The sequence below is a fragment of the Caretta caretta genome, chromosome 1 (assembly GCF_965140235.1).
Source record: "Caretta caretta isolate rCarCar2 chromosome 1, rCarCar1.hap1, whole genome shotgun sequence".
In the NCBI taxonomy this organism is placed as follows: domain Eukaryota; kingdom Metazoa; phylum Chordata; order Testudines; family Cheloniidae; genus Caretta; species Caretta caretta.
The window spans coordinates 26,756,469-26,783,312 of record NC_134206.1 but is presented as its reverse complement, the minus strand read 5'-3'; the positions used below and the strand labels follow the sequence as shown (position 1 = coordinate 26,783,312).

Below are 26,844 nucleotides of genomic sequence, written 5' to 3'. Positions count from 1 at the left end.
TCCACATTGACCAAGCAACAAAAAGCAGTGGTATCTCATTACCTGTTTTTGGATTGATAGCGAAGAAGTTCTGAGGGTTTCCACTTGTAATCCTGTATGTCAGTTTTTCACTGCTGCTGGAGTCGGGATCTTGGGCCTGGATCTGAATGACAGATACATCCTTCGGGGAGTTTTCCATGACAGCCGGATAATAAATGGGTTGAGAGGTCAGAGGGGCATTGTCATTCACATCTTCCACTTCAACATAGACCTCGATGGTGGCATAGAGTGGGACAACACCACGATCAGTCGCATACACTGTTAGCCAATAGGATTTGGTTGTCTCTCGGTCAAGGACATCTGCAGTATAGATCACTCCTGCAGGAAAGACAGTAAGCACAGTACTGTGGGTTACCAAAAACAATAGAGATAATAAAAGGTGCATCTTCACCTGGTGTTTCGAAGGAGAGTACGGTGCAGATGTATAAAGCGTGTCCATCGCAACAAATTACTAAATCATTAAATATGCCTATGGACACAATGACAACAGACATCTATCCTCGGCCATTTGTTCTCAAACCCTGTTCGATACCTCCACCCTTACCCGAAGAAAAACCTGGGAAAAGAGAGGGGCTTAGCAGATTTGGAGTGGTGAGGGGCAAGTTCCAGAGTGAGTAACACGTCACCAAAAATGCCCTGGGCAACAACCCCATCTTCTTTAAACCCTGGGACTGTCACATCAGTGGTTCTCAACCTATTTACGATCGTGGGCTGCATACACAACACTCAATGATTTATTGGGCTGCATCCACACTATATATATATAGGATTGTATGGCCCTAAGAATGTCACATGGGCTGCTGCTATGTGCTGATTGGGTCGCAAGCGGCCCTCAGGCCACAGGTTGAGAACCACTGCATCAGATGATCACAACTGATGGGAAGGAGAGAGTTCCTCCTCTGAAAAGACCTCCTCAGACTTCGCTACAGATATTGAAACAAACAGGGGATGAAGATTATAATACTGACGCTGCTTTCAAATTAAACCAAACAGTGATAACACATTGTCACACATTGCATATGTTCCAGATAATCAACAGCCTGATACATCCATGGTAGCAAATCAAAGGATCCTCCATAGAAACCTATCACACTCTTTATTAATCAAGGCCCATCCACTCCACCTGCTGAGGACAGAAAATGTCAACAGGTTTCCCATCCACTCTGAGTGTGTATGTAGAGCTGCCACCCTTTAGGATATATATAACTACACGGCACGCATACCCTTCCCCAAAAGCCATCCGCCCACCTTCAATTCAGTCTACAGTGACGTACAGACCCATTTTTCTCCCACTGAAATCAACAGCAAATACCACATTGACTTCAGTAAAAGCATCACAGGGCCCTTAAATTGTAAATTCCTTGCGGCATAGACAATTTCTTACATAGGTCCAATCCTAATTTCAGAATGTACGTTCCTATTGACTTCAGAGCAGACTGTGTTTGCAGAGTGACAAACACAATAACAGTGCACAAATAATAATAATACCAAAATAAACGCATTCAGCTGTATTTTTCCCACCACTTTTGGGATGTATACAAAGACCGTTTAGTTATCCTAACCCGATGCTAACATTCTGGCAGAAACACCAATGTAGCTGAACTCAAGGATGAAATATATTAACAGGGACAGTCTGGAGAAAAGTAAGTCATGCTGTTAATAGAGAGAAATTAGTGAAGAAGCTGTAGGGCAGGATGGTAACAAGAAACTTGGATTTAGCCACAGATGCATTTGGTACTAGATAAAGAATTTAAATGCATCAATTTTTCATTCAGGAGGCAGATCTGCTCATGGGCCAGAACTAATGGGTTATTTTTGATTACACCATTCAGCACAGGACTTTCCGTAGCAGCCTAAATTCTTACACAATCTTTAAGCTAATCAAAACAGATGAAAGTGATCCTTTATAAATTCAGGGCTGCACTTGTGCCTTGGAGGCCAAACCAGCCATTTGTGATGGGTGTTGGTTCAGCCAGGATTCCAGCATGTTGCCGTGAGATATCTATTGTTCTTTAAATGGTTTAAATTTAGCTCCCCAGTTCTAGCTCTAATGGCCTGTGTGGAAGGGGTAAGATTCATGGTCCCAGCCTCACCCCACTCTGGAGAGACTAGCATGGAAGCTAAGAAGTGACTCTGCTCACCTGCCTCACTGGGCATTGTCCTTGATGAGAGAATGTGAGTGGGGGAGGAGAGTAAAGTCCATGTGTATAAATGGCTTATGTACCAATGTGGGCCAGAGATTGTATGCACTCCACAAGGGTTATCACAGCTCCTTCAGGTAGTGAAAACAGCAGGGAATGACAAAGGCAAATCACTCATGTTATAACACCTCCAGAGAGGTACCACTTCTGGAAAGGCTAACATATTCTGATTCAAACTGGATTCCCCAGAGACCAACAGAAAAAGAAATGACTTTTGGACAAATAGCCCAGGCTTAAACTGACTCAGGGCCTTTGTTTTAGTTCCTGACTGGATGAACTTGTAACCACAGGGAAAACCCAATTGTGGGGTTTGAAGGACTAACCCCTACCAGAGTCCTATGTTGGAGTTGGGGGTGACCTCAGGTAAGCTTTTTAGCATGTGTACAGGTTCTTTTATTGTTTTTATATGTTTTCTCTGTAATGCTTTTACCTTAAGAATAAATGTGTTTGCTCAGATGGAGCTATCTGGTAACTTGTAAGCAATACACTGGTCATTGCCCTCAGAGAAAGCAAAGCGCAGGCACTGGCCTTTTAGGCAGACTGGCTTGCTGGACATATTAGTGTAGATCAGAGAGCTGGGCAGCCTTAAAATCCCCAGTCAGGAGGGAGTGAGACATGGATCTCCACCCAGGACAGGTGGCAGCTGGGAGCCAGAAACCCCTATGTGGGTGCCCTTGAAGGACCATGGAGGGGAAAATACAGGTGCAGTTACCGTGAAACACTGACAGAAGTCATATCCAGCACCCTCCCCACTGATTTCTGCTCAGCACTGGAGAGAATAATAAGGCCCAAGTAGTCAATTAATAGAGGCTTTGGAAGTAGGAACACTTGTCCACTAGGAAGTATACTCAGCCCTGGTCTACACTAGGACTTTAGATCGAATTTAGCAGCGTTAAATCGATTTAAACCTGCACCCGTCCACACAATGAAGCCCTTTATTTCGACTTAAAGGGCTCTTAAAATCGATTTCCTTACTCCACCCCTGACAAGTGGATTAGCGCTTAAATCGACGTTGCCGGCTCGAATTTGGGGTACTGTGGACACAATTCGATGGTATTGGCCTCCGGGAGCTATCCCAGAGTGCTCCATTCTGACCGCTCTGGACAGCGCTCTCAACTCAGATGCACTGGCCAGGTAGACAGGAAAAGAACCGCGAACTTTTGAATCTCATTTCCTGTTTGGCCAGCGTGGCAAGCTGCAGGTGACCATGCAGAGCTCATCAGCAGAGGTGACCATGATGGAGTCCCAGAATCGCAAAAGAGCTCCAGCATGGACTGAACGGGAGGTACGGGATCTGATCGCTGTTTGGGGAGAGGAATCCGTGCTATCAGAACTCCGTTCCAGTTTTCGAAATGCCAAAACCTTTCTGAAAATCTCCCAGGGCATGAAGGACAGAGGCCATAACAGGGACCCGAAGCAGTGCCGCGTGAAACTGAAGGAGCTGAGGCAAGCCTACCAGAAAACCAGAGAGGCGAACGGCCGCTCTGGGTCAGAGCCCCAAACATGCCGCTTCTATGATGAGCTGCATGCCATTTTAGGGGGTTCAGCCACCACTACCCCAGCCGTGTTGTTTGACTCCTTCAATGGAGATGGAGGCAATACAGAAGTAGGTTTTGGGGACGAAGAAGATGATGAGGAGGAGGTTGTAGATAGCTCACAGCAAGCAAGCGGAGAAACCGGTTTTCCCGACAGCCAGGAACTGTTTCTCACCCTAGACCTGGAGCCAGTACCCCCCGAACCCACCCAAGGCTGCCTCCTGGACTCAGCAGGCGGAGAAGGGACCTCTGGTGAGTGTACCTTTTAAAATGCTATACATGGTTTAAAAGCAAGCATGTGAAAGGATTACTTTGCCCTGGCATTTGCGGTTCTGCCTTTGCAAAAGGTTTCTGGGGAGGGCAGCCTTATTTCGTCCTTCATGGTAGGACACTTTACCACTCCAGGCCAGCAACACGTACTGGGGAATCACTGTAGAACAAAGCATTGCAGTGTATGTTTGCTGGCATTCAACCAAAATCCGTTCACGCGGTGGGAGGAGGCAAAATGCGACCTTGTAACGAAAGCACATGTGCTATGTATGTAATGTTAACTTTCAAGGTTTACCCTGAAAGAGTGTAGCCACTGTTTTATAAAATGTGTCTTTTTAAATACCGCTGTCCCTTTTTTTTTCTCCACCAGCTGCATGTGTTTCAATGATCACAGGATCTTCTCCTTCCCAGAGGCTAGTGAAGCTTAGAAAGAAAAAAAAACGCACTCGCGATGAAATGTTCTCCGAGCTCATGCTGTCCTCCCACACTGACAGAGCACAGACGAATGCGTGGAGGCAAATAATGTCAGAGTGCAGGAAAGCACAAAATGACCGGGAGGAGAGGTGGAGGGCTGAAGAGAGTAAGTGGCGGGCTGAAGAGAGTAAGTGGCGGGCTGAAGACAGGGCTGAAGCTCAAAGGTGGCGGCAGCGTGATGAGAGGAGGCAGGATTCAATGCTGAGGCTGCTGCAGGACCAAACCAGTATGCTCCAGTGTATGGTTGAGCTGCAGCAAAGGCAGCTGGAGCACAGACTGCCACTGCAGCCCCTCTGTAACCAACCGCCCTCCTCCCCAAGTTCCATAGCCTCCACACCCAGACGCCCAAGAACACGGTGGGGAGGCCTCCGGCCAACCAGCCACTCCCCCACAGAGGATTGCCCAAAAAAAAGAAGGCTGTCATTCAATAAATTTTAAAGTTGTAAACTTTTAAAGTGCTGTGCTTAAAGTGCTGTGTGGCATTTTCCTTCCCTCCTCCACCACCCCTCCTGGGATACCTTGGTAGTCATCCCCCTATTTGTGTGATGAATGAATAACGAATGCATGACTGTGAAGCAGCAATGACTTTATTGGCTCTGCAAGCAATGATTAAAGGGAGGAGGGGAGGGTGGTTAGCTTACAGGGAAGTAGAGTGAACCAAGGGGCGGGGGGGTTCATCAAGGAGAAACAAACAGAACTTTTACACCGTAGCCTGGCCAGTCATGAAACTGTTTTTCAAAGCTTCTCTGATGCGTACCGCGCCCTCCTGTGCTCTTCTAACCGCCCTGGTGTCTGGCTGCGCGTAACCAGCAGCCAGGCGATTTGCCTCAACCTCCCACCCCGCCATAAACGTCTCCCCCTTACTCTCACAGATATTGTGGAGCACACAGCAAGCAGTAATAACAGTGGGAATATTGGTTTCGCTGAGGTCTAAACGAGTCAATAAACTGCGCCAGCGCGCCTTTAAACGTCCAAATGCACATTCTACCACCATTCTGCACTTGCTCAGCCTGTAGTTGAACAGCTCCTGACCACTGTCCAGGCTGCCTGTGTACGGCTTCATGAGCCATGGCATTAAGGGGTAGGCTGGGTCCCCAAGGATACATATAGGCATTTCAACATCCCCAACAGTTATTTTCTGGTCTGGGAATAAAGTCCCTTCCTGCAGCTTTTGAAACAGACCAGAGTTCCTGAAGATGCGAGCATCATGCACCTTTCCCGGCCATCCCACGTTGATGTTGGTGAAACGTCCCTTGTGATCCACCAGAGCTTGCAGCACTATTGAAAAGTACCCCTTGCGGTTTATGTACTCGGCGGCTTGGTGCTCCGGTGCCAAGATAGGGATATGGGTTCCATCTATAGCCCCACCACAGTTAGGGAATCCCATTGCAGCAAAGCCATCCACTATGACCTGCACATTTCCCAGGGTCACTACCCTTGATATCAGCAGATCTTTGATTGCGTGGGCTACTTGCATCACAGCAGCCCCCACAGTAGATTTGCCCACTCCAAATTGATTCCCAACTGACCGGTAGCTGTCTGGCGTTGCAAGCTTCCACAGGGCTATCGCCACTCGCTTCTCAACTGTGAGGGCTGCTCTCATCTTGGTATTCATGCGCTTCAGGACAGGGGAAAGCAAGTCACAAAGTTCCATGAAAGTGCCCTTACGCATGCGAAAGTTTCGTAGCCACTGGGAATCGTCCCAGACCTGCAACACTATGCGGTCCCACCAGTCTGTGCTTGTTTCCCGAGCCCAGAATCGGCGTTCCACAGCATGAACCTGCCCCATTAGCACCATGATGCATGCATTGGCAGGGCCCATGCTTTCAGAGAAATCTGTGTCCATGTCCTGATCACTCACGGGACCGCGCTGACGTCGCCTCCTCGCCCGGTATCGCGTTGCCATGTTCTGGTGCTGCATATACTGCTGAATAATGCGTGTGGTGGTTAATGTGCTCCTAATTGCCAAAGTGAGCTGAGCGGGCTCCATGCTTGCCGTGGTATGGCGTCCGCACAGAAAAAAGGCGCGGAACGATTGTCTGCCGTTGCTCTGACGGAGGGAGGGGCGACTGACGACACGGCTTACAGGGTTGGCTTCAGGGAGCTAAAATCAACAAAGGGGGTGCCTGTACATCAAGGAGTATTTCAGGCAGGACTGCACGGAGGGTTCCAATAAGAAATGGTGCACCTAAGTTATCGTTGTTATTGGAACAAGGAGGTTAGCCTGGCCTCTGATTGATACATGGCTAGATTTACCTCGCTGCACCTTCTCTGTGAGTGACTGCAGTGTGACCTAGAGGAATGAGTCCCCTAGACAGGGGAGGAGGCAAATGAGTACAAAACAAATCTGGTCTATTTCTTGTTTTGACCCACTCCATCTATCTTTTACATCTTTGGCTGGCAGCAGACGGACTGCATGCCATCCACATCTCATGACTGCTCGGCAGAAGATGGTACAGCACGACTGCTAGCAGTCCGTATCGCCTGCCCGCTCACCATAAGACGGTTCAATAGGACTGACTGCAGGACTAAAGAGAATGACCTGGTCAAGTCACTCCAAATTTAGTCCCTGTGCCCATGTCTGCCCAGGCGCTCCTGATCGACCTCACAGAGGCGACCAGGAGCACCTCAGACATGACGATGACGGCTACCAGTCGTACTGTACCGTCTGCTGCCACAAGGCAAGGGGTTGCTGCTACTGTGTAGCAATGCCGTACCGCGTCTGCCAGCACCCAGGAGACATAGGGTGACGGTTACCTGAGCGGGCTCCATGCTTGCTGTGGTATGGCGTCTGCACAGGTAACTCAGGAAAAAAGGCGCGAAATGATTGTCTGCCCTTGCTTTCACGGAGGGAGGGAGGGAACGGGGGCCTGACGACACGTACCCAGAACCACCCGCGACAATGTTTTAGCCCCATCAGAGCGCTCCATTGTGACTGCTCTGGACAGCACTCTCAGATGCCCGATTGTTTGCCATTGCTCTGACGCTGGGAGGGGCGCTTACAGGGTTGGCTTCAGGGAGCTAAAATCAACAAAGGGGGTGGCTTTACATCAAGGAGTATTTCAGGCAGGACTTCACAGAGGGTTCCAATAAGAAATGGTGCACCTAAGTTATTGTCCTTATTGGAGCAAGAAGGTTAGCCTGGCCTCTGATTGATACATGGCTAGATTTACCTCGCTGCACCTTGACTGCAGTGTGATCTAGAAGAATGAGTCCCCTAGACAGGGGAGGGGGGGGAAGCAAATGAGTACAAAACAAATCTGGTCTATTTCTTGTTTTGACCCACTCCATCTATCTTTTACATCTTTGGCTGGCAGCAGACGGACTGCATGCCATCCACATCTCATGACTGCTCGGCAGAAGATGGTACAGCACGACTGCTAGCAGTCCGTATCGCCTGCCCGCTCACCATAAGACGGTTCAATAGGACTGACTGCAGGACTAAAGAGAATGACCTGGTCAAGTCACTCCAAATTTAGTCCCTGTGCCCATGTCTGCCCAGGCGCTCCTGATCGACCTCACAGAGGCGACCAGGAGCACCTCAGACATGACGATGACGGCTACCAGTCGTACTGTACCGTCTGCTGCCACAAGGCAAGGGGTTGCTGCTACTGTGTAGCAATGCCGTACCGCGTCTGCCAGCACCCAGGAGACATAGGGTGACGGTTACCTGAGCGGGCTCCATGCTTGCCATGGTATGGCGTCTGCACAGGTAACTCAGGAAAAAAGGCGCGAAATGATTGTCTGCCCTTGCTTTCACGGGGGGAGGGAGGGAACGGGAGGCTGACGATATGTACCCAGAACCACCCGCGACAATGTTTTAGCCCCATCAGGCATTGGGATCTCAACCCAGAATTCCAATGGGCAGTGGAGACTGCGGGAACTGTGGGATAGCTACCCACAGTGCAACGCTCCGGAAGTCGACGCTTGCCTCGGTACTGTGGAAGCGCTCCGCCGAGTTAATGCACTTAATGCACTTAGAGCATTTACTGTGGGGACACACACACTCGAATTTATAAAACCGATTTCTAAAAAACCGACTTCTATAAATTCGACCTTATTCCGTAGTGTAGACATACCCCGAGGCTACCAACTTACTTCTATTCTTTAAAAGTTTTCAAAAAACAAAAAAAACCTTTTTTGGTGTGAACAGCCTATCTGATAAGAGCTCCCATGCACTTCAGTCCAACGCACAGACGAAAAGATAGAGAGGGAGAAAATGGCATGAATTCCAGCAATATAAATACTCAAGTCTTTTTACAGCAGCATCAGGTCCATGTCCTTGTTGATCAGACATATTAATCACCTAACACAGGGAAGTAACGCAGTGCTTTAGAACAAAGGGAGAGTATATTCTAAATATCCCTTGTCGACAGGCCCTGCCACATAATGACTTTCTGTAGGAACACGGATGAAATATGTAGTGAATAATGATGGAAATACCTAAAAGTCCAGAAGAGAAATGACATTCTGTGAATGAAAAGAGCCCATAACAAACAATGCACTCTGGAAATAAATAAATCCAACCAGGAAGGGATAAAGCGAAGAGATGAAGAATAAATAGCCATAGAAATGCTAATTTATCAAAAAGATGAGAGGGATTATTTTAGATACGTAAACAGAAATTGAAATGACTGATTTTTTTTTTTCCCAAGGAGAGCAGGGGAATGTGCTGGGAAATTAACAGCTGTTTTTGAAGCTGAGTTCCACTAGTACTGAGCTGACAAATATATTTTCTGAGACCTTCCTTTACTTTATGACTGCGGGCAACGGTTACTTTGCACTTCTTCATTTTACAGGGAAAGGATCACAAAACAAGTGTTGGCAATTGCCAATGGGTCTTTTCCAATGGATTTAAACACTGATTTATTAAAATGTTCCAGCTACAGATTAAGTTCCTTTGTTCAGTATTTCTGGCCTTTTCACCTGCCATGAAACAGGAACTTGATAAACAGATTAAAAATGTATCTACTTTCATTTGGATGTTCTCTAACTATACCACCTCCCAATATCCTCTGCTGACACAGTCTTTTGGAACTCCCCACAAGAGTGCTCCCAAGTGAAGCACAATAATTTCCTCCACATTTATTATCACTATCGAAGCATCTACAGGATCCACTAAGTTCCTAATACCTGATCCAAAGCCCAATGAAGTCATTGGGAGCCTTTTTACTGATTTCACTGGGCTTTGGATCAGAGGGCTAGTGCATAACCAACAACCCATCCGACATTTCCTGCAGTCTGTTGGTACCTCCTCCCACCCCAGCTTCCAACAGAAAGAGAACTTTATTTTGAAAAGCCTAACCTTTATGGTTGTGAAACCTTCTCAAATGTGAACCAATGCATCATCGTCTTCCTGCATATCTAGACAAACTAATCTTAAGAAAGCTTTTAGACAGCCTCCAGTCATTCAGAAGGATCAAACTTCATGTCAGTGAGGTGTTAACTCTGAAATATGTTTGCTGTTCATTATATTGGCATGAAATCAATGTGCGTATCACAGAGTGGTTGATACAATATCATCACAGACATTAGGAGGTGGAAAAGATTTTACTAGATAATCCAAACCTTATCTTAAACTTATCCCTGTAGTAGCTGTGTATTATTGAGAATGAATAAGGAAGGAGAGTAGAGAAGGTGTGTGAATGCAGGATCACCAGAGATGCAAAAAAGACTCCATTCTCTTCAAAACTGTAGCCACTATTTTACTCTTTAGCAAATAAAATATGTTCAAGGTAGTTACAACTATGAAAATGTTCACTGAAGAAAAGAACTTTATTTGCAGCTGCCACAAAAGTAGAGAGAAGTGGAGATTTGTGCTTTCAGCTGCAAGCTTTTTCATGGACATGGGATGACCTTCTTCATGTATGAGCTGCCAACCAATTTGAAAAGAAATACAAGTGAGACAGTCATCCCCATTGTGAACAAATCAAGATGTGCCAAGGATCACCATTAGTGATTCAGAAACTTTTTTTGGGAGGGGGAGGGTGGGGGGGGGCGGCGAAGAGGAGGAAGAGGGAAGGTCTGAGTTATTTCCAGACCCTTTTACAGCTGAACTTGAAAAGTATATTGACATACAATGTTCCAATCTGCTGTCACCATCTTTTATGAAAGACTCGCTTACTGAATTTCTGTAAAATGACAACTGAGTTCCAGATAGAGAGTATATAAGAAGGCTGTTTGTCGCACCCTCTGTGGAAGTAGTTAGATTTGTGAACAAGCTTTTTCTTACAGTGCTTCTATAGAAATCAAAGCTTTGCAACTCCTTAAAATACTGAAACTTATATTCCCTAAGGCACGTGGTACCCTCAGAGAGAGAAACCAAGACATCAAGAAGCTGAGGTCAGAAAAACACCACCATTGATCTGTCTTCCACTACAGCCGTCAAAGTACATTTGGCCTTTGTGATTTGCAAATCACTGTGTGCGCGAAGAACGTTATAAATGAAAAACAACAGTATGCATTTATCTCTGGTTAAAATCCTACACACATTTCAATGTAAATTAAACACAGCCCTTGGGCTCTTGGCAACATGCCAGCACAGCCCTCCCTGCTGCATAGGTTGTGCAGCAACTTTCTCCTAGAGGCCTGTTTTCCCTCTTTCCCCAGCAAAAGAAAAGGATTTAGCGACTTCCTCCATTGATACTGACAGGCCTTTACCCATGGCACACACTGAAAAGCTAAATTAAAATGAGACATATAAAATACAGTGTGAATTAGTGGTTAGTACAGGGGACAAGGAGCCAGTGGCCTACCATTCTATTCCTGGCTCTGCAAAAATCACTGAAAGGGTCACAGTCACTTCAAAAAGCACCTGAAAGTTTTGTATTAACTATTATTGCAAGAAACCACTCAAGGTTGTTACAGCTGAAACGGATCAGAGAAGAACATTATTTTTCTTCTTTCTTTTCTTTTCTCAGTGCTGTTGGTCCGGCGGCTGCTGGGCCTTAAACTCTGCTAGCTTGTGGTAGTTATTAAAATAGGACTTGGCTAGCAGAGCCTGGTAGTTTGCAATCTGGACCTGTAGTCCCACCAAGGAATATATATTCTGGCCCAGCAGATCCATCCTCTTTGCCACCCTGTCCGCAGGGGTAGACTTCTGCAAGTGCTAGGGTACCCACTCTGCTGCCGCATGGACCACCAGAGAGCGACGGGGCGGAGGAGTAAAAAGAAAATCTACCCTTTGGGCAGGTACAAAGTATCTCCTCTCTGCTCTCTTAGGTGTGGGGCACAGGAGGCAGGGATGCGCCACATGCACCAGTGAGCATTCTAGATGCATTGGCACCATGGTTGTCGTCAGTACTATCAGATCCCATTTCTGTCAGGCCTACCCTTCACACGGAGACGGTTGGATGCTAGTCTGACCTCTCACCCTCACCTAGCCCAGCTTGGGGAGGAACCGCTGTGCTTAGGAGCAGTCCGTGGCGGGGATCTGCTCTTGTGCCTGTGAGAATGTTTTTTACTCTAATGTTGGGACTTGTCCTTGGTACCAACAGATCAAGGGCATGGGAAGTGCTCAGAGGGGCGCTCACCACAGGTGACGGTCATTGTACAGGGTGTTCCACCAGTCCCAGATATGAATGTGCCCTCGATCTCATAGCTTCCTCCATCAAGTCACTTATAGAGGTGGAGCTCTCGACCTTCCCGGGTTTGGGGCAGGAAGGACTTGCAGATGGAACAGCGAGCCACGAGTCACTGAGGCAGTAAAGGCGCCTCTGGTGCTTGTCGCTCACAGAGAATGAGTGTGGACAGGAAACACCGTTTTTAAATCCCAAAATGCAGGGCATCATCCTGGGAGTGAGGGGTTGGGTGGACAGGGAGGGATCTGTCCCTCAAAGGGGGAAAGAACTACACTAACTTATCGATCTACCTACAACGATTTATAACCATATATGCTGAATGAAGAGTAGTCACTCTCTCAACAAAAAATAAGAGGGCGAAGGAACAGGGGTTCCGACTCAGGCCACGAGGCAGAAAGAGGGAACTGGAGAGGCGTAGACCCACCCTACCTATTATGCCCTCTGCTGGGAGTACGAGGGGACGAGGTATACATGTGCGGGTCAATGGACACTGCTAACAAACACTTTCGGCCTCAGGCGCATGTGCACCCACATAGGGATCATCACTCGAAGAAGAAGAAATACTGTTACACTTGAGAACTGGATTTCACTCCTCTGCCTTTGAAACAAAGGAGTCGAACACAAACAGTTTAGGAAATAGTAATCATTTGGTCTCAAAATAAAAACGATTATGGGTATATGTGTGCATTACACAGAGGTAAGCATGGATAAAAAGAACATGGTAAAATTCTGTTTTATCACTCAAAATTCACAGGGAGAAAAAAAGATTGATTTTTAAATGCTACTAATTATTCATAAGCCTCATCAAAGGCTCAGTGTTTTTAATCGTAGTGAACCTCAGATCATATTTGTCACACAACCAATAGCCTAGTTCCTTGCTAATATTTCCTTTTTAGCTAAAATAAATTTTAAAAGATAGTTGGATAAGGACATCGTTCAAAAGCTCACCGTTGAAAATAAAGAAAAAAAAAAATCTTAAAAACCTAATCAGGGCTCATTGAAATTTATACATTATTCACAGCCAAAGAGAAAAAAAATGGTTGAAACTAGGGCTGTCAAGTGATTAAAAAATTAATCACGATTAATCATGCAATTAAAAAATTAATCACAATTAATCAAATGATTAATTGCACTGTTAAAGAATAATATCATTTATTTAAATATTTATGGATGTTTTCTACATTTTCAAATATATTGATTTCATGTACAACACAGAATACAAAGTGTACAGTGCTCACTTTATATTTGTTTTTGATTACAAGTATTTGCACTGTAAAAAAACAAGAGAAATAATATTTTTCAATTCACCTAATATAAATACTGTAGTGCAATCTCTCTATCATGAAAGCTGAACTTACAAATGTATAATTTATGTACCAAAAAAACTGCATTAAAAATAAAACAATGTACAATTTTAGAGCTTGCAAGTCCACTCAGTCCTACTTCTTGCTCAGCCAAACGCTGAGACAAACAAGTTGTTTACATTTGAGGAGATAATGCTGCCTGCTTCTTCTTTACAATGTCACCTGAAAGTGAGAACAGGCATTCTCATAGCACTGTTATAGCTGGCATTGCAAGATATTTGCCTGCCAGATGTGCTAAAGATTCATATGCCCCTTCATGCTTCAACCAACATTCCAGGGGACATGCGTCCATGCTGATGATGGGTTCTGCTGGATAACATAGAATCATAGAATCATAGAATATAAGGGTTGGAAGGGACCCCAGAAGGTCATCTAGTCCAACCCCCTGCTCGAAGCAGGACCAATTCCCAGTTAAATCATCCCAGCCAGGGCTTTGTCAAGCCTGACCTTAAAAACCTCTAAGGAAGGAGATTCTACCACCTCCCTAGGTAACGCATTCCAGTGTTTCACCACCCTCTTAGTGAAAAAGTTTTTCCTAATATCCAATCTAAACCTCCCCCACTGCAGCTTGAGACCATTACTCCTCGTTCTGTCATCTGCTACCATTGAGAACAGTCTAGAGCCATCCTCTTTGGAACCCCCTTTCAGGTAGTTGAAAACAGCTATCAAATCCCCCCTCATTCTTCTCTTCTGCAGGCTAAACAATCCCAGCTCCCTCAGCCTCTCCTCATAAGTCATGTGTTCCAGACCCCTAATCATTTTTGTTGCCCTTCGCTGGACTCTCTCCAATTTATCCACATCCTTCTTGAAGTGTGGGGCCCAAAACTGGACACAGTACTCCAGATGAGGCCTCACCAATGTCGAATAGAGGGGAACGATCACGTCCCTCGATCTGCTCGCTATGCCCCTACTTATACATCCCAAAATGCCACTGGCCTTCTTGGCAACAAGGGCACACTGCTGACTCATATCCAGCTTCTCGTCCACTGTCACCCCTAGGTCCTTTTCCGCAGAACTGCTGCCTAGCCATTCGGTCCCTAGTCTGTAGCTGTGCATTGGGTTCTTCCGTCCTAAGTGCAGGACCCTGCACTTATCCTTATTGAACCTCATCAGATTTCTTTTGGCCCAATCCTCCAATTTGTCTAGGTCCTTCTGTATCCTATCCCTCCCCTCCAGCGTATCTACCACTCCTCCCAGTTTAGTATCATCCGCAAATTTGCTGAGAGTGCAATCCACACCATGCTCCAGATCATTTATGAAGATATTGAACAAAACCGGCCCCAGGACCGACCCTTGGGGCACTCCACTTGATACCGGCTGCCAACTAGACATGGAGCCATTGATCACTACCCGTTGAGCCCGACAATCTAGCCAGCTTTCTACCCACCTTGTAGTGCATTCATCCAGCCCATACTTCCTTAACTTGCTGACAAGAATACTGTGGGAGACCGTGTCAAAAGCTTTGCTAAAGTCAAGAAACAATACATCCACTGCTTTCCCTTCATCCACAGAACCAGTAATCTCATCATAGAAGGCGATTAGATTAGTCAGGCATGACCTTCCCTTGGTGAATCCATGCTGGCTGTTCCTGATCACTTTCCTCTCATGCAAGTGCTTCAGGATTGATTCTTTGAGGACCTGCTCCATGATTTTTCCAGGGACTGAAGTGAGGCTGACTGGCCTGTAGTTCCCAGGATCCTCCTTCTTCCCTTTTTTAAAGATTGGCACTACATTAGCCTTTTTCCAGTCATCCGGGACTTCCCCCGTTCGCCATGAGTTTTCAAAGATAATGGCCAATGGCTCTGCAATCACAGCCGCCAGTTCCTTCAGCACTCTCGGATGCAACTCGTCCGGCCCCATGGACTTGTGCACGTCCAGCTTTTCTAAATAGTCCCTAACCACCTCTATCTCCACAGAGGGCTGGCCATCTCTTCCCCATTTTGTGATGCCCAGCGTAGCAGTCTGGGAGCTGACCTTGTTAGTGAAAACAGAGGCAAAAAAAGCATTGAGTACATTAGCTTTTTCCACATCCTCTGTCACTAGTTTGCCTCCCTCATTCAGTAAGGGGCCCACACATTCCTTGGCTTTCTTCTTGTTGCCAACATACCTGAAGAAACCCTTCTTGTTACTCTTGACATCTCTGGCTAGCTGCAGCTCCAGGTGCGATTTGGCCCTCCTGATAACATTCCTACATGCCCGAGCAATATTTTTATACTCTTCCCTGGTCATATGTCCAACCTTCCACTTCTTGTAAGCTTCTTTTTTATGTTTAAAAAACGATCCAAAGCAGTACAGACGGATGCATGTTCATTTTCATTTTCTGAGTCAGATGCCACCAGCAGAAGGTTGATTTTCTTTTTTGCTGTTTCGAGTTCTGTAGTCTCCGCATCGATTGTTGCTCTTTTAAGACTTCTGAAAGTCTCCACACCATGTCCCTCTCAGTTTTTAGAAGGCACTTCAGATTCTTAAAACTTGGGTCGAGTGCTGTAGCTATCTTTAGAAATCTAACTTTGGTACCGTCTTTGTGTTTTGTGAAATCTGCAGTGAAAGTGTTCTTAAAATGAACAACATGTGCTGGGTCATCATCAGAGACTGCTATAATATGAAATATATCGCAAAGCGTGGGTAAAATAGAGCAGGGGATATACAATTCTCCCCCAAGGAGTTCAGTCAAAAATTTAATTAACGTATTTGTTTTTTAACGAGTGTCATCAGCATAGAAGCATGTCCTCTGGAATGGTGGCCAAAACGTGAAGAGGCATACAAATGTTTACCATATCTGGCACATAAATACCTTGCAACGCTGGCTACAAGTGCCATACAAATGCCTGTTTTCACTTTCTGGTGACATTGTAAATAAGAAGAAGGCAGCATTACCTCCTGTAAATGTAAACAAATGTATCTGTCTTAGCAATTGGCTGAATAAGAAGTAGGACTGAGTGGACTTGTAGGCTCTGAAGATTTATATTGTTTTGTTTTTGAGTGCAGTTATGTAACAAAAAAAAATCTACATTTGTAAGTTGCACTTTCACAATGAAGAGATTGCACTACAGTACTTGTATGAGGTGAACTGAAAAATACTATTTCTTTTATCATTTTTACAGTGCAAGTCTTTGTAATCAAAAATAATAATATACACTTTGATTTAAATTGCAACACAGAATACTATATATGAAAATGTAAAAAAAGTCCAAAATATGCAATAAATTTCAATTGGTATTCTATTGTTTAATAGTGCAATTAAAATTGCGATTAATCGCGATTAATTTTTTTGAGTTAATTACGTGAGTTAACTGTGGTTTATCGACAGCACTAGTTGAAACTAGTATAGGTGAATCCATATTATTATTATTAATGTATTTATTATTTAATTACCATAGTGTCTGGGAGCCCTAGTCATGGACTGGGATCCTGTTATGCTAGGCGCTGTATACACACAGAACAAAACATGGTCCCTGCCCTAAGAGGTATATTTCGGGGCATGGATCAGCATTCACGTTGCACACCTCATCAGTACCCAGCCCAGGCCAGGGAAGCTAACAATCCAACCAGTAGACCAAATTCATTGATGAATCCTGGTCACATGCTACCTGAGGCACATATGCTAAGAAGCAGAAGGGACATACAATCTAAGTATAAGATAAAAAACCTCCGATGGATACAGGCAGAGAGGAGAGTACCAGTGATCAATGAGAAAACATGGTCAGCATGACTAGCAGTGGTTTCAGCACACCAGCAGCCTAACCGCTGTCGAGTTTTTTGCGGCCATCACAGCAAAAAAGTGTTTTAACGAGAGATGTGAAGGCAGATAATGAAGTCACTCTGCAGATCTTTCTCGTGAGATTTGCAAATATAATCCCAAATGTCAGGACCAGATCCTACTCCTGGCATAAGCCAATTATATTATTTTTGAAGGACTGAAAAGTAAAGGTTATAATTATAAGGAGCCTTACTTCTAAAAAAAAAGTAAAGAGTGAAATGATTTGTAGATAAGATTTTTCTCTTAAAGATTAAGAAAGAAAATGTACGGTTTAAAGAGCCAATATTATACCCATGTATTTTTGGCTTGGGTAGCTCTCATAGGATAGGCCTCGATGTTTATAAAAATAGGGTCTATACCTCCTTTAGTAGATGTTTGATTATTTCCATTAGAGATAAACTGTAAATACAACATACAAAGATTAAATAGCTTCAGTCCAATTAATATGCCGACTGCTCTCAATAACCAGTGCAAGAGCTGATTTGCATGTCAGGGATCTGACAAAGCCCTTTGAAGTCAGTGGGACTCAGGGTAAACCTTGTACCGTATCCCACCCCTCTTTAGGCCCCTTCAGGTCAGTAGCTACTCTTCTGAATGCTAGTGACGTCATGGCAAGCACAGAACCCAACCTGAGCATACAGGTGGCCTATAGTAAGTAGCACCCACTGCTCCCATTTAAGCACCTTTGAATATCATGCTATTTAGGTGCTTAAAGGTGGATTTAAGTGCCTAAGTCTAGGCTCCTCACTCTCAAAATTTTGCCTTCCCATTTTTAATATACCACATCTTTTGTAAATTTTAGTGCATATTAAAATGCCAACCCAACTCCCATTGAAATTAATGGAAAAATTCCCATAGATTTAAATTGGAATTAGAGCATGCCAAGAAATGGTTCCAAAAGCAACATTAACGCCGTGCAGTCACACATATGTAGCATTTTCTAATATTATTTTTCTGTTTAAATGCATCGCTTACTACCTTACTGTTTATATTGTGAAATGTATACCATAAACATACCAAACGTGCAATGTAAGCTAGTTAACATTCCCCCTGGAAGCTTAAAACTCTTATGTTTTGCCATTTTTGACTGTGCAAATTCAATGTTGCATTAATGTGAAGCCTTTGCATTTGATACCATACTCTAGTTGATAGCTTAATAAAAGAGAATTAGGGAGCCAATTCTCACTAATGTAATTTCTATGGATATTAAAGATTGCATGTCGATATAAAAATTCCAGCAATCACATTGTTTGACACAATTTCTTGAATGTCCCAAATTACCCAGGATTAACAAGGGTTGAGAGTGGCCAGGGTACTCAACATACAGTTTTGGTATCTAGCATGTTGGGGTAATGTGGGGTGCAGGTAAGTAAAAAAATTCCAGTTGACTAAGAGGGAGGGAGTTTGGGTGCGGGAAGAGGCTCAGGGCGATGCACACCTCAGGTGGCTCCCAACAAGCAGTGACATGTCCCTGCTGCTCCTAGGCAGAGGCACGTCCCACCCCTAGTACTTTTAACGGCCCGGTCAACAGTGCTGACTGGAGCCACCAGTGTCCCTTTTTGACAGGGTGTTCCGGTCGCAAACCAGACACCTGGCAACCCTAAACCCCACACAACAGTTTAGGACAGGAAGTGAAGTATATCTTACCACACTGAAACTGCAAGTGTCTGGAATCTGGGCCTGCAGCACACCCAGTGTCTGGTGAACCTATCAAGCACAGCTGGCCTGTAGTAGACTGCCTGACTGATTGGAAGAGTCAGCAGAGCAGCTCTTAAGCCCAACAGTAGCAGCAGCTGAAGAAAGCATTCACCCATGGCTGCGATAGCTCCTGTGCCTTGTTCCCAGTCTCACTCCTGCCTTGGACCCAGCCTGGCCCCCCTCCGGGTAACCCAGTTCTAACCCTTGGCTCCATTCCTGACCTCTGATTCCAGCTCTCCTGTTCTAACCACTAGACATGACTCCTGCTCTGACCATGGGGGCCTGACTCCTGCTCCAAGCACTAGGCGTAACTGCCCAGGCACCAGTCATGTGACAACAAGGGGAATTAGGCTAAATATAATCATTAAGCTGAAATTTGCCCCAGACATAATAGCCAGCACACTAACATTAAATAGATAAATTACAACGGGCTCTTTAATGATCAAATTAGATGAGAACCCCAACTTCATGTTCTAATTGAACGACAGAACCTCCAATAACTGTGCACTCTCAGGCATCATGCATTGGTTCAGCACAGATTCAACTTGCCTCCTACATGCAAATGCCTCCTACTGAATAATCAATGCCATTTCATGCAGGGCCTGGGATTCCTAGAGGACCTCCCACTGAATTACTGGGTCTAATTCTGCTTAATTTGGGAGACCTGATGAGAAACACTGAGGTTGCATGGCTGCTGACATTAATATTAAGCTTCCTGAGAAAGCTGCATTTTTGTAACACCTGAAAAATGTGTGTCCTTCCTTACCCACATTAGGTATTCTACCCTTCAAGGTTAAGTATTTTCCAAACTAACATCCTCAAATAACTTAATCTTGACACTGTCAGTTCCCATGCATTGGCTTTATCTTATTATATATATAAAAATAATTTCAAATCAAAATGAAACACCATTTTAAAATGACAACTGCAAACTCACACATTAATTTCAAAGCAATTTTCCAAGATCATCATCAAGAAATTGAACCGCACACTCAAGCCAAATACATTTTCTATTTTCTTCCTAGTATGGATGAAATTAGATGATTTTGCCAACATTTTCATCTTATTGGGGCTTTTCACGGTTGCTATATTTACCAACACAGTCCTATACTCAAGGAAATTTTCACTATCAACTTGCCTTAACACCAATAATAATTTCTTGAGACTCACTGGAAAGAAACAAACCGAATTCTCAGAATGTTTCTGAAAGCACACTTGCATAGAACAGCCAGAAAAGAACCAAAATAGCTTTAACAATATCAACTTGAGTGTAGCTCTAAACCATATAAGCTCTATCTGTGAGATTTCCCACAAAACATTGTCATTGCCTGTTGACTTAAGGAGCCTATCCAATCTTAGAGTGATATCTCATATCTTGGCTCTGGGAAGGCATCATACTGTCCTGTTTGCCTGTCCCTTGCAGTACAAGTTTTGCTTCTTCTGAGTACTGACTCTCCAGCAAGGACAATCCATCTTCCTTGAATGATTGGAGAACTCTTTGCAGGCAAGCCTGACTTTCTTTCAGACTGGGTTGAGCTGCCATCCACACTTGTGTCCTGCCTCTGTTCCCATGGGTATGCTGGATCTCGAGAGGTTTCTTCCAAGGCTCCATGTTGAGGACCTGGTATCTATTTAAAACTTCTAGCTTTGTAGAATTTCTCTTGGTCCTCTTTGGTGGCCATCCTCATGTGTCTCCAGTTGTGTACAATACCACCATGACCTCCTGGCTCTGGTGGTTATGAACCACCAGGCCTCCTATCTGATTTCCTCTCTCCCCCATTACTTGGTGGACAGCTCCATTCTTCTTTGAACCCAGGCTACTGGTGTTTCCTGAACCTGGATGTCTAGGAACTCCTCAGCTTCTCAGTAGCATCTCAGCTTGCACCTCCTCTCCAAGAATCTTTTCTTTCAGAATTGCCATCAACTTGCACTTCATGCACACGAAATCCGTTTGGTCTTCAAGTGGGAAAGAGAAACCCGGAAAGTACGATACAAAGCTAAATGTAAATATATATATAAAGGATCAAAGAATGTAGGCCACACTTAAAGAATGGGGAAGCAGTGACTCTGAAAAGGATTTGGGATTGTACTGGATAATCAGCTGAACATGAACTCGCAATGTCATGGTATCGCCAAAAGGGCTAATGTGATCCTGAGGCAACAGGGCAATCTCAAGTAGAAGTAGAGAGGTTATATTACGTCTACATTTGGGACTGGTATGCCCCTGCTGGAATACTTTACCCAGTTCTTGTGCCCACAATTCAAGAAGGATATTGATAAACTGGAGGGGGTTCAGAGAAGAGCCACATGAATGATTAAAGGATTAGAAAACATTCCTCAGTGATAGATTGAACTCATTGAGTCTATTTAACTTAACATAGAGAAGGTTTAGAGATTTGACTATAGTCTATACACCTCTACATGAAGAACAAATATTTAATAATGGACACTTCAGTCTAGCAAAGAAAGGTATAACAGGATCCAGTGCTAGAAATTCAAGGTAGACAAACTCAGACTAGAAATGAGGCATAATATTTTTTCACAGTGAGGATAATTAACCATTGGAACAATTTGCCAAGGGTTGTGGTGAACTCTCCATCTCCAACAACTTTTAAATCAAGACTGGATGTTTTTTCTAAAAAATGTGCTCCGGGAATTATTTTAAGGGAAGTTCTACGGCCTATGTTACACAGGTCAGACTAGATGATCACAACGGTCCCTTCTGTCCTTGGAATTTCTGAATCTTTTAAATTGTCTGACATACATAGATCCAGGGATGTGCTATGTATACAATGCATGCATTGTATGTCCCAGAACTACAATGTCGTCCAACTGGTGGCCCATGGAATGATTCTGTCTGGCCCCCAAACCCAAATGGAGGATGCCATTTTGTTACACAGCACATAGTGTGCAAGATCACACCTCGTGGAGGATGCTATTTTGTTGAACGTCATTAAAAAAGCCTGCAAATGTAGAACTAAAAAAGTTTTAACGGGGATTTGCCATTATGTAACTAAAGAAGGCACGCAACTTCCCTTTGCATGACTCCATGATTCAATAATTATTAATAAGACATCATGCCTTTGTACATTTCCAGCAGATGATCAGATTAAATGCACGGCAGTTGTTTAACACAGCTCTTTGAGGTTTGCATTTTGATACCATGCATCTAATAAAAGGTCACACCTATAGATAAGACCTATTAGACTGCAACTATATGGAAACATTGTTGAGTTCTTGAATTGAGTTAATCTAGTAGATTTCTGCATAGAGGACTAAAAAGGCATGCAAGTGTAGAATTCAATACACCAGGCATGCAAGACTAGAACTGAACTGCCCCTGACCGAAGAAAACGAGAGGTGCAAACTCTTTGTCAGGATGGAACGTTTTTATCTATCATCTAAAAAGTGTTGCATGGCTTATTAAAATTTCACCGCATGCTACTGCATAGACCTCAATGCTTCCTCTGACATTTTTTCTTCTCTCTATCCTCTGAAGAGATGTGCGAAGGACATCTCACCTTTAATGAATTAAAATTACCCTATTTTAGACCTCCACAGGCTATTTCTACTGCCTGGAGCTGAAGCTCTCGTGGTTGCAGAGGGAAATGACTATTAACTGGAGACCAAAGCTGGGTTCAGCTGTTTGAAGGAGATAACATCTGTCAACAGGGAGAAAAGTTAGGAGACTCTATCCATCCAGTTCAGTAGGGACTACAGGTCTCTTGTACTTTTGCTAGTCAAAAGCTTAAGAAAACGGATGTGCCATACTGTCCTTCAATCACATGGTGCCTCCTCCTTGTCCATCTGTTATTTGGTGCAGGAATTGTAAGTCCCTCAGCACTCACACAGGAGCTCATCTGATGGAGTCTTCAACACACTCCCTTCTGCACTAATGCTTTACTGGGATTGGTGGAACCACAATATTGGGACACGCTGTCTCCACTTACCTCCACCCATTGCGTCTGTAACAGGAGCTCCTAAAGGGGAGATGTGGCCACAGTAACAGGACACAAGACAGGTGTTGGTGAACAACATTTGGCAAGCTACTCACTCCTGTCTGAGCTGGCAGCCAAGGAGGCTGCTGAAAAAACTGGCTTGTGTCCTTTCATTAACTGAAGGTTGGATCTGCAGAGATATAGTTATTAGGTAGAAGGCACAGGGCCAAATGCCGCTCTTGGTTTCACATGTGTGGCTCAGCTGGAGCCCTGCACATGTATCCGCAGAAGTTGGTCTTTTACTTGCAGCCAAAAAGGTGATATTATTGGCTGCCTGCTTCAAGCTCATCAGCCCCAAAGCCACTTTTTCCAGCAAATTTGCTGGCCTAAGAATCCTACAAAGAATAAAATTTCTAATATTTTAAGCACTTTGATCTTTTATAAATGCTGTTTTAGAAATATATAGTTTCACATGGGAGACAAGAGTCCTCTGTGAGCCTTCCTCTATCACTTCCAATACGCTCTTCACCAATATGTATCCTCCCACTAAAAAGTGATTAAGATGCAATTAAGAAGCATCCTATGATGTGCCTGCAAGTAAGATCCACTTCCCGCTGAGTATCACAACAAATAAGCAACTCAGAACTTTCTAATGGTGATGATGGCTTACATTTATAAGCCTCCTTCTCTCAGAAAGCCCCCAAACTTATTTAAAAACTTTACACAGGAACTACTTCAGCTATCACAAAGAAGCAGTTACCTCTATGACGGTGTAAAGTTAGAGAAGTAGAATGCAATTATCCAAATTGGAAGTTGGCCAAGACATTGCTGGCTCCTAGACCTATTCCTGAGGAAATATGGCATGGGACCTTTAAAGTGGGCAGAACCTTAGTTTCCAGCTGATGTGAAACATGGCGGAAATTGAGCTCTTGCTATGATGGTGGATACAGCATGAAACCTTGGCTTGTACAAGCAGCACTTTAATTGTATTTCTGTCTCACTCCCCACAGTCTGTCTAACTCATGGCAATAAATGGCAGGGTCAGGAAGACAAGGCATAAGGAAGCTGGGTAGGAGGCAGTGTTCATTTAATCTTCTTGTAGTTTTAGTTTAGAAATTTTCTTTGATAATATTCTACAATCAAGACAATGTTCTCAGACACTCTGCAGACAAGAGTATGGAAAGAAACACAAAGCTGAGAGACAGAAGGAATAGTGGCAAATAAGAACAATGAAATAAAACCCATGACATGCACAACCATAGTCCGCAGTGTGATCTTTCAAGATCTCAAATGCTAAGATGGGGAAAGCTGAGATGACAGAGTGCTAGTAAAAACCGAAGTGATATAGGTTGTACTCTACCTTCTGACTCAGAATGGAATCAATTACCTAACGGCACTTGGTTGCACTGGACGGTAAGAGGCTCTGCCTTTCAGATGAGACATATAACCAAGTCTCTGACCTCTTATGCGCCTTAAAGATCCAATGGCAACTTCTGATAGTTCTCCCCAGAGAACTCCCATATGCTATTACGTGATACGATTGTCACTTTGGCTAGAAAAGCCACTTCCTCGCAGTGGGTGTGGCTTCACCTAAGGACTCCCAGTAGCAGAGAGGATCCCAAAGCTCAAGAGAAGCTGTGTGGTTTACTGCCCATTCACTTCGGACAATGCTAAAGGTATTCAAAAGGATTCTGGGGCAGTTAAAGTGGAGTGAGATCATGGCTGGGACTTAAAAAAATAGAAAAAAACCCAGCAGGGAAGAGCAGGTGGCAGCTACCCCCAGATCACTGCTGCGAGCAGACCAAACAGGCAATGGCAGAAACGGCTGCTGGAGTCTGGAGGGAGGTTGCCCAGCAATGGGGGAGAGAGAAAGAGGCCAGTGGCAAGCGAGCACCTACCGGCACCAGAAGCAAAGGGACACAGTAAGTGGGGAGCCAGTGGATAGGGACCTCAGCAGCCAAGTTGCACCATTTTCAGGGTGCCAGTAATACAGCTAAACGGGAGAATGTCCACCTCATAAGGGACAGGAAAGACAGAGAGTAGGAACAGTAGGGATAGTCGTAAGAGGAAAGTGGTATATGAGGGAAAGAGAAAGGAAGAACAGCACAGTAATCGCGGAAAAATAACTCAAGTGTCTCTAAGTAATTAACAAATTATTAGAAAAACACTGACAGAAAATGGTGAGAAAAATAAAGCAACAATGAAATGTGAAGGAAATAAGCTGTAATAAAGGAGAACCAGACTTAAGAAATAAGGAGGAAGTGAGCTGTAGTGAAAATAAGAAAAGAGTAAAGACTGTAAAACAAAACATTCGGACAGTATCTTAAGATATACAAGGTGAAGAGACAGGAATAGAGAAATTGTCAGAGAGCAAATAGACAAAGCCAGAAAGGAGCAGAGGGATAATTGCTCAATCTAGAAGCCAACACATCGCATCAAGAAAAACTGTGGTCTTTATTTAATTTGGAACTCGAAACAATAAACAAAGATTACATAATAGGACTGCTCAAGAGATAACATCCTAAGAACTTTTCCTCCAATCTCTGGGCTTACAGAGACTGAAAACTGAGAAACTGAAACAGGGACTGTGGCGTTATGCTCTAGTGTGTTATATTTTCTAATTCCAAATTCTGTTATTTCATAAATATAAATTGTTACCTATAAAGTGAGTTTAACTGAGATAGTAGATAATATATAGTAGACAAGAGTAATAGTTACTAGTAATTAATATATAGTAGGTAAGAGTAATAGTTTACAGTAGCTTATGGTGTAAGCCTAAGTAGCAGTTCCTGCTAAAACAACTAACTTTGATAGACTTGTGATTATTCCCCACTTAGCTGATTTGTACTTTACCCCAACTGACTGAGATAAAACATAATTTGGCCTCTAGATGGTTTCTGGCTTGTTTTAAATGCATGCACACACAAAAATTGCAGCACCTCAAATTCAGTGTTTTATGACTAGACACTGATCTTTCTGAAAGGGGAAAATATGACATAGCAATAAAGTAAATAATGAAATGCGGGAGTACCAATACTTATGATATTATTCCTAAAGACAAACTACTGGTTGTAAGGGCTCATGAGAAATAAACCACAGAAAATAAGGGTTTTACTATGGATGCACCACAGATGCAGGCTTACTGTGTCTATGCTTTACAATGACTTCTATCACTGTACCATGCTTATTCACAACAGTGAAACTGTATATACATAGGTGTGTACATTTTATACAGATGCAGACTCCTATACAAAATGTAAGGGAAGAAAAAGGAAAGACAAAAATAAAAGGAAAATGAACGGCCAGTGCATACACAAGCCAACACTTCTTTTCTCTGCATGGGTTGCCTTACAAACCCATATTCTTATTTAGGATGACACTTTGATAAACACTTGGCATTAGAATTTGCACTCTAGAATATTTTAGCTTTTAACACCTTCTTGTACTTTGTGCTTTAAGATCTAAAACACACAATAAATATGGTTTGTGCTTGGCCCAGGACTAACCTAAAGGCTGTGTTTAAGCCAGCAAAACAACACTGTTGGCTACTTATACAGTTTTTAGACCAGGGTTCCTTTTTATAAAAGGAAAGGCAATATGAGCAAACCATAGAATGCAGTTTAATTTTATTTTATTGTTTTATTTAAAATGCAACTTTGCCAACTACACTAGCAATAAAAAAGGCAAGAAATTATCCCAGATCCAGGAGCAAGAGAAAGCATGGTTGCCTCTAATTGAGTTTCCCTCATTCTTATCTCTTATAGATCCCTTAGATTGTTTTCCGATTTTATTTCCATTTCTTCCATTAAATGACTCTAACCTATGACCTCCATTTACCACCACACATTTATCTTCTGTTCTTAATTGAGATGTAACGTGTCCACTTGCCCAGTTCTGAGCACCAGAGACTCTGACAACATACTTGATAAATACTAACTCATTTTAGAAAGCTCACTTTGAGAAGGTGAAATACAAAGCTATATTCT

The 26,844-nt window shown here is 43.8% G+C and overlaps 1 protein-coding gene across 11 annotated transcripts in view; it reads right to left on the bottom strand.

The window, feature by feature from the left end:
- The window catches only part of FAT3 (FAT atypical cadherin 3), a 586,875-nt gene that overhangs the window by 323,407 nt on the left and 236,624 nt on the right, over window positions 1-26,844 (bottom strand). For all 11 annotated transcript variants that reach the window (XM_048842637.2, XM_075126639.1, XM_048842665.2 and 8 more), the window contains exon 3: window positions 43-357. In XM_048842637.2, the coding sequence (XP_048698594.2) occupies window positions 43-357 (315 nt within the window). The remainder of the gene's footprint in view (window positions 1-42; window positions 358-26,844) is intronic.